Here is a 13,242-nt window from a genome sequence, read left to right as displayed (position 1 = left end):
CAGATTAGGATAGAGATAAGGGGGGCAAAAAGGGGGTTGGGAATGACCCCCAATTACAGCCAAAAGAACCAGATTCATTGCTCACTTATTTAACTTGTAACTCTGAAAGCAAGTACCAAAGAAAATAAGTAGACACTTGCAGGCATTCAGCAGGATGGCTTCACGAAAGCACCCAGGAGGTTAATGTACCTGTTCCTCCCCAGCCCAGTAAGAGCCCATCAAGCTGAAGTTTAATTTTAGCCACAGCTTTATAAAACCTTACTGTCATCTTCTTTAGGACAGAACACAGATCAAAAAGGATGAGCTAGGAAAAACAGTGAATTTTAAAAAAAAATTTTTTTAGTTTTGATTGGTTTTGAACTTTACTTAAATGGTATCATACAGAAAGTACTCTTTTATGGCAGGTTTCTTTCATTATGTTTGTAAATTTAAACATGGTTTGGGATATGGCTGTAGTTCGTTTTTATTTCAGCTTCCCATTATAAAAAATAGAACTCGTTTATTTTAACCTTTTTTCCCCCCAATTTATTTAAACTAAAAAAAGAGAAAAAGAAAAAAAAGAAATTGTTCACCCATTTCTCAAAAAAAAAAAAAATGTTTTTTTTTCTGCTGTCAGAGACCCTGAGAGGAAACAAAGTAACATAACTCCGTGTAACCAAGACTGTAACACTGACATCCAGAGAGAGTAAGGAAAGGAAGGAGTGAACAAGAAGAGGGACATTTGTCTCAGGAAAGAAAGCAGGTGGCAAAGCATAGTCCCTTTCAAACAGAAAAAGGAGCCCTTGGGTCTACACAGCTAGCTAGCTACAAAGTCCTCAAGGATCCTCACAAGAGCGCCGGGGCAGACAAAGTGGGCGTGGCCACCCCATCGTCCAGGTGGGGCACCGCAGGTGCAGAGAAGATGACACCCTTGACCAAGGCCACTCAGGGGATGCCAGGACTAGGAGTTCCCAGTCAGGGCTCTTTCCCGAGTGCCCAACTTACCCACAGGAAAAGTGTGCATCCAGCGCCTCCTGTTGGACGTAAGCTTCATGGGCATCCGCGAGGGTGCAAAGGGGTTGATCAGTGCCCGCTGGGGCACGTATCCCCCAGGTCGAAAGTGCAGCATGGACTCTGCGCTGCCCACGTGGAACCTCCCCGGCGCACTGGAGTCCCGCTGTGGTGGCTCCATCATGTTCTCCAGGACATCTGCCAGTTACCGTGGGGTGGGGAGGCACAGAGAGAAAGCACAGGGTCACGGTGAAAGCAGAACTAGGAGGACGCTCTGCGGAGGCTGACAAGGACCTTGGAGAGCGTACATGCTAGGGAACGAGGGAAATGAGTGAAATCGCCAAACTATAAAGGAATGAAATATTGGGTTTACTTTTTAAATACCTGGGAGAAGGGGGTTCTGGTTCCTAAATTACTGGCCCAGTGAAGCCACACCCAAACATGATGGGGAGGACCACACATTGCCTGGAGACTCTAGATGTTGAGCTGGATGCAATGACTCAATAGTGGGTCTTGAGTTGTCTCCCTTTGGGGATGGGGCGGGTGCATTCTGCATGTGGGAGGAACAATACGTGTAGATATTTGGTGACCAGAAAGGCAGACCCTAGCAGAGACAGCCAATGTGTTCACTAGACCTGTTTGATTTTCCTCTGAGACACACAAGGAGACTGTAGTTTCCAGTCCCTTTGCGCTGGGGCCAAATAACTGAGTTCCAGCCAAGAGAACACAGGCAGAAGTGACATGCTCCACCCGAAGGCCTGGACCACAAACCTCTCCACGCGTGATCTCCATTCTCCTCTGCCCTGCTGTGGAAACTTTGGAGACCAGTGTTGATGACCATGGCATCCCGGGATGGAAGGACCATGGGGCCCTGAGTGACTGGGTGGATCACAACCCCCTCCCATTAATGCAGTGGCCTGGAACATGAGTAAGCAATCAAACGTCACTGTGTTAAAAAAACTAAATTCTTGGGAGAAAAGAATGAAGAAATGGATGCATCCAGCCTTGATCAGGTAAGGAGATGGCATGATATTTAGACTCAACCTGTCCCATTCAATGGCAGACAGGTCCCTAACCTGAGTGGATCAAAGAGCTGAAACCTACAACCAACTCCGTTGGTGAGCATCCCATGTTTACTAAGCAAACACCCAGGTTAGAAAGTGGGTCCAGCAGATGCAAATTCCATGGCATCAAGGAATGTCTTGTCCACCATTATCTACCCAATTCCTACCAAAGAACATGGCACATAGTAATATTTTATTCCTCAAGCCATTGTGCATGCAAGAAGAGAATTCAGTTCTCCATGAAAACTGTATTTTTCACTGTAAATTAATGAATTGATGGTCTAATTTACCAAATAAGAAGGAATACAGTCTAGTTAGTTATCATGGAAATAAAAGGAGAGAACTCAACTTTTAAAAAGTTGAGTACACACTTTGAAAAGGATAAGAAATAGGACTAAGGGCTAAAATGGGTCAAAAATATGGGTAGAGGAAAGGGGAAATGTTTCCTATGCTACACTGGGTAGGTGGATGGGTGAGAATCCCTAAATATAACAGAGAAACTGGAAACAAAGGCCGTGTGGATGGCATTGCCTGACACCGTTCCAGTGAATTGCTTTTTGGCTTTTCCAATAAACTCTCACGTATCATTAACGATGTTGAAGTCAATTCTACCATTCAGATAATTTTTAAGAAAACTTGTTTTCAAAGCTACTTGGATTAAGAGCAACTTTATCTCCTCAGAGGAGAACTGGCTTTTAGAATAACAAAGGTTTTTAAAGGATTAATGTGTAGTTTAACTTTTACTACAGACCCTTCTAAGAATACGTTTAACAGAATGGGAATATAACTGTCATGCAAACTCAGAAATTTCCAGAAGGTGGGAAAAAGCTAACCTAGAAATTTTTTTTTTTTTGGCCGCAGAGCTTGCGGGATCTTAGTTCACCAACCAGGGTTTGAACCCGAGCCCTTGGCAATGAAAGCGCGGAGTCCTAACCACTGGACCGTCAGGAAATTCCTAGAAATCTTCAAATGTATTAAAATTCTTTTGAATACTAACCCTAATTAATGTAGGTGACATAGGTTATATTCTATAGTCGTGTAATTAAATATCTGCTCCTTTCTCTTTCAGAATTTCCTTTTTATACTTCGAACCAGTTTAAAAAAAAACAACTTTTTTCAGCAGTCAAAAGATTTCCGGCTGTTGGCTCAGTGTCTATGGTGCCTAATGAATGAAAGTGCCCTGCTCCTCGGTCCTCAGGTCCCAGGAGCCACCAGCTTCCCCTTCAAAGTGCTGGGAAACACTCCTCACCCTTTGGGAATCCTTCCAGGACAACAGGAGGCAGCTGTGTGCACACAACAGTCCTAAGTCAGTGATTAAAAGTCAGGAGGGCTACTCCTCCATTTAGAAAACATTCTTGAAATATCAAAATTATAGAGAAGAATGATTAGTGGGAGGGTGTGGCTCTAGAGGGGTAGCAGAAGAGAGGCCGTGGGGATGGAATATCTTAATTGTGGTGTGGTTACATACGTCTACACATGTGCTAAAACTGCACAGACACACACACACCCACACATACCCACAAATGCATGTACGACCAGTGAGCTCCGAATAGGCTCTGTGGATTGTATCAAGGTCATGTTCCTGGTTTTAATACTGTACTAGTTATGCAAGATGTTATCATGGGGGAAAATGAGTGAAAGCTACACAAGACCTCCCTGGATTTTTTTTTTTTGGCATTTCCTATAAATCCATAATTATTTCACAACAGAAAGTTTTCCAAACAGGCAGAAGGGGGCTGTATACTTGAGCTGCAGATGCCGCTGGATGGGTAAGATAAGATACAGGAAAAGCGGCACCTGTACTCCCTGGGCCATGCCAAGTTAACAGGTCACTTGAAGTGGAATAGAGGAAAGAGGCTATTTTAAGTGTGGCTTGAATGGAAATGCTAAGGAAATAAGTAAACACTTTGACCTTAGGCCTAAGAAAAGCTCTACCTTAACATATGGAAAGGTAGACAGTTACAGGGAAGAGAGAAGAAAGGGTAAAGACAAAAATAGTATAACACACACACACACACACACAGCTAAGGCCATTCGTACTCACTGCACCTGCATGGAAATAATTAACATGTGGGACTTACAGCCCACATCTGTCCACAGCCCCGCCCATCCCCACTACAGGAAGGCAGCTGTCCCCACCCTGCCCAGCCCTGCCCATCCCCGCCCTCTGACCTCGAGTGCTGGTGTAGCCCAAGGAGCTGCTGACTTCATACTGGTGCAGGTGGGGGTGAGGGATCATCAGGATGTTGGCGCTCCTGCCCAGGGAACTGTCGTCAGAAGCCTGGCTCCTCACCTCCTCTGTGGGCAGCGCCTGGCCAGGCAGGGAAGGGCTGGATGAGACATCGCAGGAGCTGGCGCTCTTCCGACTGTGACTCTCCCGCTCTCGCACGGATCTGGTGGGTGAGAGATCAAGTCACACCAAGCAGGGGATGCTGTCCCACCTCGAGTTACAACTCCCAAACGGATCCCCAGCCTGGGCTACATGGGAGGCCAATAACGAAAACCCCCAATGGGATCTCCAAGTGGGAGGTAATATAGGAGGGACTCTGCCCTGAGCAGCTGGAGACATCGTGGAAGAAACGGGGGAGATGCCTGACAGTCATCCAATGGCCGGAGTCCCAGGATCAGAGCTGTAAAGAAGCGATCGCTCAGCCTGACCCCACCCCATCCCACCATCAAGCTCGTGTCACTGAGAATGGGGTTGTGAACCGATGTCACCCAAGAGGAAGCACACAGCACCGCCTGAGAAGTCTTCTGGCATCAAAAATTGAACCTAAATCTAACCAAGCCTCTAGAGATAATTGCCAGTTTACAGGAGATTCAGAGACAACAGGAAAAGTTAAATGTCATATGGAAATAAACAGACAAAGGAAGAAAGCAAGACACTCTGCGGTCACAGAAAATGACATAAGAGAAAATGCAACATGTGCATCTTCTTCAGATCCCAACTCAAACTAAGTAACTGTAAAAATCACAGTTTTGAGACAATTGGGAAATCTACAGAGGGACTGGCTATCAGGGATATTAAGGAATTAGTGTGAATTTTGTTACCAGTGATGAGGGTACTGTGATCACATTTTTTGGTTTGTTTTCTTATTTGTTAGAGACACAGGCTGAAATACTTACAGGTTAAAAAAAAAAGAAAAGGATACCTGAGATCTGTTTTAGAATACTCAAGGAAATTTCAAATGTGGGAGAAGTGATAAAACAAGATTGACAACACACCGATAACTGTTCATTTCACTGGTCTCTCTGTTTGAATGTTTCCTTAATAAAAATTTAAAAAACAGTATGCCCTTATTAAAACATGAAACTCCCTGAGGGGAAAACCTCTGGAAACAGCAGGAAGAAGGATCAGCAGGAGAGGAGCCCAATGGGGGACAAAAATTCAGAACGGAAGAGTCAGCAACCACCGATAGGGCCACCCTTCTGGCATAAGAGCTGTTCTCTTTCCACCTGGAAGGATTTTAAGGGAGAGCTTAAATGGAACCTGAAAATAGATCCCAAGGGCTGACTACACTTTTCATTATTTCAACAGTAAATATTTGAGCGCCAGCATATGCTCAGCCCAGTGTGGGGATAGAGCACAGATTAGGGCACAGTCTGTGCCCTCAAGGAACACAGCCTGAGTCTCTGAGACACCAGGTTTCGCCGTCTTTGACCAGAAGAAAGAAAACCAAGGATCTTGGACCATGAAAGGGTTCTTAGACACTCAGAAGAAAAGCACCGCCAAGGCCCTAGGCAGCATCTACGTGCAGGGGAGCTGCTGTTAACAGCACTCATTCTGAGCTCTAAGCATTCTCGGGACCAGACATCAGGATGGGATGAGGGGAAAGGACAAAAGAAGAGCACGTGGCCACTCTAGCCTACTTGTCACAATGTGAAGAGACGGAATATTCCTCCAATCAGTGATTCTTCCAATCAAAGCACACTTTCCATGTCTAAGAAATGTGGAAAATGGACTCGCGGTACTTGGTCAACTAGGGAAAAAAATAAGCTAGAGCTCTGTTTCACATTTCATTAAAAAAAAAGAAAAAATTCTATACAAAGAACTAAGTATAAAAACCAAGACCAAAAAAGTATTGGAAGAAAATACAAAAGACACGTTTCTAACCTTGGAGTGGGGATGGCTTTCTTACACAAGACCCAGAAATGAGTATGTTGGTAAATCTGACTATTTCACAATGAAAAACTACTACATGACCAAAATACCATGGAGCAAATTTTAAAAACAGGAATAAAGAAAGAAAAGTCTCTCGCCCTCTGGGAATAATAAACCTAAAAGAAACTCTGGGCCCTGGGATCGATCGATCGATCAATCTATTTACCTGTCTATCTATCTATCTATTATCTATTAGTGGCTGCCTATCTATCTATCTATCCATCTATCTATTAGTGGCCTCCCAGTGAAATGAAAATTCCAGAATTCACGAATTGCTTCTCTTGGCTAGAAAAAGCAGAATGCTCTCCTTATGAGGGGACGATACTTCATAGCAAACATAGCTAACAAAACGGCTGGGCCAGAGAACCAGAAAACAGACTCCCTAATGATCCACATACTATGGCTTCCACTTGGCTAATTTTAATTTAAGATGTTTTCAAGGTTGATCTCATGCAGGTCCCTACTGGGCCTCAGGTTTTCCTAATCAGCTTTTACATCCACCCCCAAAGTGCGTCTGGCAGAAAACCTGCAGGTGGCGAGGCGCTGAGCCCGGGACGGGCCTGGCAGCCTGAAGACTTGCGCGTCGTAAGCATCGTAATCCACTTGGATGGGAAGGGTGTTCTCAGATTCTTTGGGAGTCCCCAGAGCTGAAACACACAAATAATACAAACTGTCCTCAAAACACATTTCAACAAGAGGCCTTTGGATGGTCTTCATGAAAATCTGCAAGATATAGGTCATCATCACCATCTCCTCCTGAAAAAAATGGGATAATAACCCATTCATCAGGTTACTAAGATTAAATGATTTATATGTCAAAGCGATATAGGGATTACTATTTACTAGCATTAAGTAAAGGCAAGATGATGGCAGCATTTCCTTCTGTGATCCCACTTTAAAAATATCATCTTGGGCTTCCCTGGTGGTGCAGTGGTGAAGAATCCGCCTGCCAATGCAGGGGACACGGGTTTGAGCCCTGGTCCGGGAAGATCCCACATGCCGCGGAGCAACTAAGCCCGTGCGCCACAACTACTGAGCCTGCGCTCTAGAGCCTGTGACCACAACTGCTGAAGCCTGCACACCTAGAGCCCGTGCTCCGCAACAAGAGAAGCCACCGCAATGAGAAGCTCGCCCACCGCAACAGAGTAGCCCCCGCTCACTGCAACTAGAGAAAGCCCGCGAACAGCAACGAAGACCCAATGCAGCCAAAAATAAATAAATAAATTTTAAAAATATAAAAATATCATCTTAATGTGTATATTTAGTCTTTTAAAACTTTCCACCCGATCCCTACAATTGACCTATGGAAAAGAAAAATAAGGTTTTGTTATCACCCATTTTGCAGCTGACAGGACAAAAATATACAGGATCACTAAGGGACCTTCCAAAGATCACAGAAGGGGAACTCTGGTCTCCCAAACTTGGCTGTGAATTTTTTACGCAACCTCACAAAATCTTGTTGCCATGGGTTAGCTGACTCTTTCTAAAAGTGATGAAAGGAGAAAAAAATACTCACATGTATCACGGCCATTTTTTGCTTTCTCAGAGGCAGGCTGTAAAATTAAATAGAGTTAATCACTCCTGGGATATCCCTTGTTGTTTATTTATTTAATGCAGAAAACTATAAAGTTCTAAGACAAATTTCTCAAACGCTATTCATGACCATTGGGGGATAAGGGGTTTCTTAGGCCCAAAATAACAACATCAGTGACAGTCCCTAAAGGCTCTGCTGGTGGGTGAAACCTACCTTCTTTCCGGCCAGTTTTATTCGTGGGGTGAAACTATTACAAAAGAGCTGGCTTTTGGATGTGTAGAAACTGCAAAAGAAACAGACAGGGTCACTCATCTAAACCCCTTTCTTTCTTTTTTTTTTTAATTAATTTTTTTTTTTTTGATCATGCCACACGGCATGCGGGATCTTAGTTCCCCGACCAGGGATCGAACCCGTGTCCCCTGCAGTGGAAGCGTGGAGTCTTACCCACTGGACCGCTGGGGAAGTCCCTAAACACCTTTCATTTTAAACCTCAAGACACAGTTGGAATCCCAGCCATGGATCAGCCCTCCCAGGAACACCTTTGTCTCAGGCCTCACTGATCTTCCCAATTCTTTCTTTTGTAATTACTACAAAACATTAATTATGTTTTAAAATATTGTTCTATTCCTTTTTTTCCTATAAATTGTCTCATGTGCGCTAGTCCTGATTCCCAACTGGATTAGAATCTCCTCCTTGAGCTGAAATTAGCAGGAACACTGAGGCCTGGTCTCATGTGAAGAGGAGGCATGGGGATTTTTCTACAAATGGAGAGGCCCAGGCCCCGTGTTGGTCCACTATGGTCTGTGTGAGTTGGGAACAGGGGGAATTGGGAATAGTTGTGGAAATAAGTCCTTCAAACTTGTTTTTATGTTTTTCACCATAGACTGTTCTTATGTCACAGCCATGACTTTGCATATAGAGACGCTTTAAGCAAATGTTAGAACTTTGGTTTCCACATTCTCTTGACAAAAGATTTTATAGTAAGAACTTAACAGGTCTGAAGAAAAAAATGGCAAGGAAGCTAATGCAATCCCTGATCCTCTACGGCGAATCCAGATCTCACCCACCTGTGGTTTATCCAGTGAGGGATATTGTAGTCGTCACCCACGCGAGAGTCGCGAGGGCCGCTCCGATTGTGCAGCTGAAAGGGAACAAGGCAGGGCCCAGGTCAGCTGGAAAGCAGGTAGGACCCGGAACTGCTCCAGCTTCTCTGATTCTAACTATTCGCAAGATCACCCTGCGCTGGAACCTGGCCTTTAGTGAGCATTGCAAAATCAATCACCTTGAACAACGGGACAGCATGCAGTGGCTGCTCCCCCATGCACACCAAGTCCACACCGATTCCTAAAAAAGGAAAGACAGAAAGAGTTGGTGGGGGGGGGGGGCAGTGTAGAGATACGTATCCCAATCTATTAGCCGTGTGATTTAAGTGGGTCAGGGTACAAGGCACAGCTGACTTATTCTCCTCACCAGCTCTGCCCACGCAGTTGAGAAGTAAATAGGTGCATTTTGTCTGTGTCCTCTTTACCAAGTCCCACCGCATCTGCCACTAATCAGTGCTTGACAGCTTTTGACTGCCTTGCAGATCGTGATCTGTCAAACAGACCGTCAGGCCTCCATGACTACAGTTTCAAGGCTCAAAAGGAAAGGGAACCTTGTCATCTCAGTAAAAAGCAAAATAATTCACATCATTCAACAGAGTTTCTTTACTGGCCATCATCAGGATTTACGTTCCCAACTCCATCTTGTTGTTAGAACACAAATCAACTAGGGGGAGGGGGTGCAAGTCGGAGACGCACGGCACATAACAGAGGGAGGACTGGGTGATCCCATGGCGCTTCCCAGGATGGGCTGATGGACACTGGATCCTGGAAACAATCCCCAAAAGGGGTTCTCCAGCATCAAGTATGTTTGGGAAACTCAGAGTGCCTGTTATGTCCTCTAGAGATAAACAAGATACACTAACATATTCAAACTGGCAATTAGGAACTGTGCCAAACTGTGCATGACCCAGCATGTCCCAAGCCGACTGACCATGGAACTCTTTTTTGTCACCTGACATTAGTCATGTTCCCAGATCCCGATGGGTAACGGTAAATCAGGCTATAAACACAGCAGCGCCCCAGAAGCATTACCGTTATCTATCATCCGCTGCTTGGTCAGGATCATGAGTAGCCGGTCCACTTCGAACACACCCACCCCGGGCGTGATCACCACAGACATCTGCCCAGTTCGGTCAAAGTTGCGGTTGATGTAGTGCTTGTCAAACACTTGAAACAAAGCAAAAAGTCCTCCTGTGAAGATGCTACAGCTTATCAGAAACCAGACAGTGGCAAGCGTCTCCATGCTCTCGGACCATTTCATCCATGTTTCTGTTAGAGCGGTTGTCACCTCCTGGTCTGAATTCACTTCTGTCCTTCCGCTTCTACAGTAAGAACTGCTTGAATACAGGTCTATGTCCCTGTTGCCTTTGTTAATACCCCTCTTCGAGGCTGAATACTTGCCTTGTGCAGCCTTAAATACCCAAATTTCATGTCGTTAATTTAAACCATCCATAAATGGATCTGTATTGAAACTTAGAAGAATCAAATATTGATTTAAGACAATATTTGAGAGAGCGGACCAGAATCTTGTGATGACTTTGCAAATTTGGCAAGTTAATTCTTATTTCTTTTTTTTTTTTTTTTTTTGGCCGTGCCATGCCACGCAGTTTGCAGAATCTCAGTTCCCCGACCAGGGACTGAACTTGTGCCCTCAGCAATGAAAGCAGAGTCCTAACCACTGGACAGCCAGGGAATTCCCTAGTTCTTATTCCTGGGCTGTGCGATTTTTACTACAGAAATTTAGTGCCATTCAAATGTGACAAAAAGGTTTACTAATAAAAGACCCCGTGCTCTAGAATACCTAGCACTTGGGTACAGACACTGGGGCAGGCAATACACACAGTGAAGTGACCACACACCATCTTTTCCGTCAGTTGCCAGTGATGGACAGACACCTAACCAGAGCTGGGAATGTGGAATTCTAACCAGAGAGCAGAGACAGGGTCACTGGGAGCTGAACTCGGGTCTAGGAATTCCTGCTGCTGCGGTTCCCAGAGCCACCCTCGTCCCCACCTTCCTCAACAAGGTGTTCAAGCCTTTTCTGGCTGTCCCAAGAGCCCCTGTGTCCTTAAACTTCCTTTTTTGTTTGAATTCAGTAGGTTTCTGTTATCTGCAAACAAAGTATCTCAGCTAACACATAAATGCAGGGAGAAACGTTCGGAAGAAATCACATCACGCTATTAACAATGGTCCCTCTTGGAAGGGTCTGACAGTGGCGGGAAGGGGGAGATTTTCATTGTACTTGATATACTTCTCTATTATTTGAATTCTAGGAACAATGCGCTCCTTTGGTAATTAAAAAAAAAAAGTAGATTAAAAAAAATTACCTGGAAGCAATTGAAGGATGGAGTGGAAAATAATAAGAACGCAGTTTTTAGGAAAACAAAGTAGCCAAGGAGGACTTTCTCCAGCTCTTTACTCTTGGATCACCATGAGAAGCAGATGAGAAGAGGAAGTTGATTCCCAACAGAAAACCCAAGAGCTACATGGTGGCCATTAAAACCATCCAAACAGAAGTTACTGCTTTCAGTTAATCTGGGGGGCAGGTGGGTGGGGGCATCACCAGCTAGGTCTGGGTCTCTGCACATTAGTAAAAAGAAGGTCACAGCCATGTGGTCAGCAAGACATCTGCTCACTGTGGCTGGCGCCCTTACTCACCATTGAATGACAGATTGATGGCCTCTAGGTAGTTTCCTTGTGCTGAGGTAGAATTGTCTCCTTGAGGAAAGCCCTCTGAAGCAAAAGACACAAGAGAAGGAACAACATCTCATGAAAGATGGACTCGTAAGAAGCAAGTGGGGGGATTTCTCTGGTGGCGCAGTGGTTGAGAATCTGCCTGCCAGTGCAGGGGACACGGGTTCGATCCCTGGACCAGGAAGATCCCACATGCCGCGGATCAAATAAGCCCGTGCGCCACACTACTGAGCCTGCGCTCTAGAGCCCACGAATCACAACTACTGAGCCCACATGCCACAACTACTGAAGCCCGCGCACCTAGAGCCCATGCTCCGCAACAAGAGAAGCCTCCGCCATGAGAAGCCCACGCACCACAATGAAGAGTAGCCCCCACTCGCCACAACTAGAGAAAGCCCGAGCACAGCAACGAAGACGCAACGCAGCCAAAAATAAAATAAATAAAATAAATAAATTTATTAAAAAAAAAAGAAACAAGTGGAAGGTGCCTTGCTCCACAGGCCTCTCCCCCTGCAGAAGGGACGTGACTGAACTTACTGCACATGCAATGACCAGCGGGACCCAACCTGACATAGAAACCCGGCCAGAAGCAGAAGCCATACTCAACACTGGAAGGGAAGCAAGCAGGAACCTCTTGGTCCCCCAGCCTCCATCTGACACCTCCTCCCCTGCCGCATCTTCCAGCACATAAATGCAGTACCTGCCTGTTCCAGTCGCACCAGCACTGGATACTGGATGAAGAGCTTTTTAATGGTCACGAGGAGGGAGGTCCACTCTTCTCTCCTCTCATTCTGCACCACCACCCTGAAAGGAGCACAATCACAAGACAGGTATCGAGCAGTGATGACACACAGGACATAGGGTCCCTTACTGGGTTTCAAGGAAAGGAGAAGAGGGGACGCCTGGAACTGGGGTCATCTATCATATAGCAATATGTAGTAAAGTCGAATGCGTTTAACAAACGTTAACAAAGAAATGTAATCACATCAAGAGAGTGAAAATTAAAAATTGAAAACAAAAAATATAAAAACATTTCAAAATCGCCTAGAGATTATATAAATGCCCAGTGCTGCGCAGGGAGATGAACATTCTTACAGACTGAATTACAGTTAGGTAGTATATACGAAAAGCCTTAAAAGAAAACATCCATATATATGTTTTTACACAGACAGCCAATAAACATATCTAGGTCAGGGAACTAGATCAGTGGAAAGGAATGGGTGGGAATCTGCTTACTGTATACCTCTGGACCTTTAAAATTTTGAACCATGTGAATGTATTCCAAAAAATAAGTAAAATTTAAATTTAAGAAGAGAAAGATACATTTCCATTTAATGTTAGGAATTTATCCTAAAGAAACACACAGGATCCAGAATAGCCAACACAGTATTGAAGAAGAACAAAGTTGGAGGACAGACACTATCCAACTTCAAGACTTACTATAAAGTTACAGTAATCAAGACAATGTGATACTGTGAATGAACAAATAGATCAATGGAACAGAATGGAGCCAGAAATAGACCCACACAAATATAGTCAACTGATCTTTGCCAAATGAGAAAGGCAATACAATGGAGCAAAGATAGTCTTTTCAACTGGTGCTGGAACAACTGGCTGTCCACATGAAAAAAAAAAAAAAAAGGAAGGAACAAGGAAAGCAGGAAGGAAGAAAGAAAAAAAGAAAGGGAAAGAAAG

The 13,242-nt window shown here is 44.6% G+C and overlaps 1 protein-coding gene across 4 annotated transcripts in view; it reads right to left on the bottom strand.

Annotated features, from left to right (window-relative positions):
- The window catches only part of DEPDC5 (DEP domain containing 5, GATOR1 subcomplex subunit), a 91,135-nt gene that overhangs the window by 54,881 nt on the left and 23,012 nt on the right, over positions 1–13,242 (bottom strand). For all 4 annotated transcript variants that reach the window (XM_061170285.1, XM_061170284.1, XM_061170286.1 and 1 more), the window contains 10 exons: positions 12,248–12,351; positions 11,512–11,586; positions 9,886–10,020; positions 9,033–9,094; positions 8,818–8,891; positions 7,964–8,033; positions 7,733–7,769; positions 6,743–6,863; positions 4,227–4,447; positions 985–1,188 (listed from right to left, as the gene is read on the bottom strand). In XM_061170285.1, coding sequence (XP_061026268.1) covers positions 985–1,188; positions 4,227–4,447; positions 6,743–6,863; positions 7,733–7,769; positions 7,964–8,033; positions 8,818–8,891; positions 9,033–9,094; positions 9,886–10,020; positions 11,512–11,586; positions 12,248–12,351 — 1,103 coding nt within the window. The remainder of the gene's footprint in view (positions 1–984; positions 1,189–4,226; positions 4,448–6,742; positions 6,864–7,732; positions 7,770–7,963; positions 8,034–8,817; positions 8,892–9,032; positions 9,095–9,885; positions 10,021–11,511; positions 11,587–12,247; positions 12,352–13,242) is intronic.

This window comes from Eubalaena glacialis, chromosome 15 (assembly GCF_028564815.1).
Source record: "Eubalaena glacialis isolate mEubGla1 chromosome 15, mEubGla1.1.hap2.+ XY, whole genome shotgun sequence".
NCBI lineage: Eukaryota > Metazoa > Chordata > Mammalia > Artiodactyla > Balaenidae > Eubalaena > Eubalaena glacialis.
The sequence above is the reverse complement of the archived record's forward strand: the minus strand, read 5'-3'. Positions and strand labels throughout refer to the sequence as shown.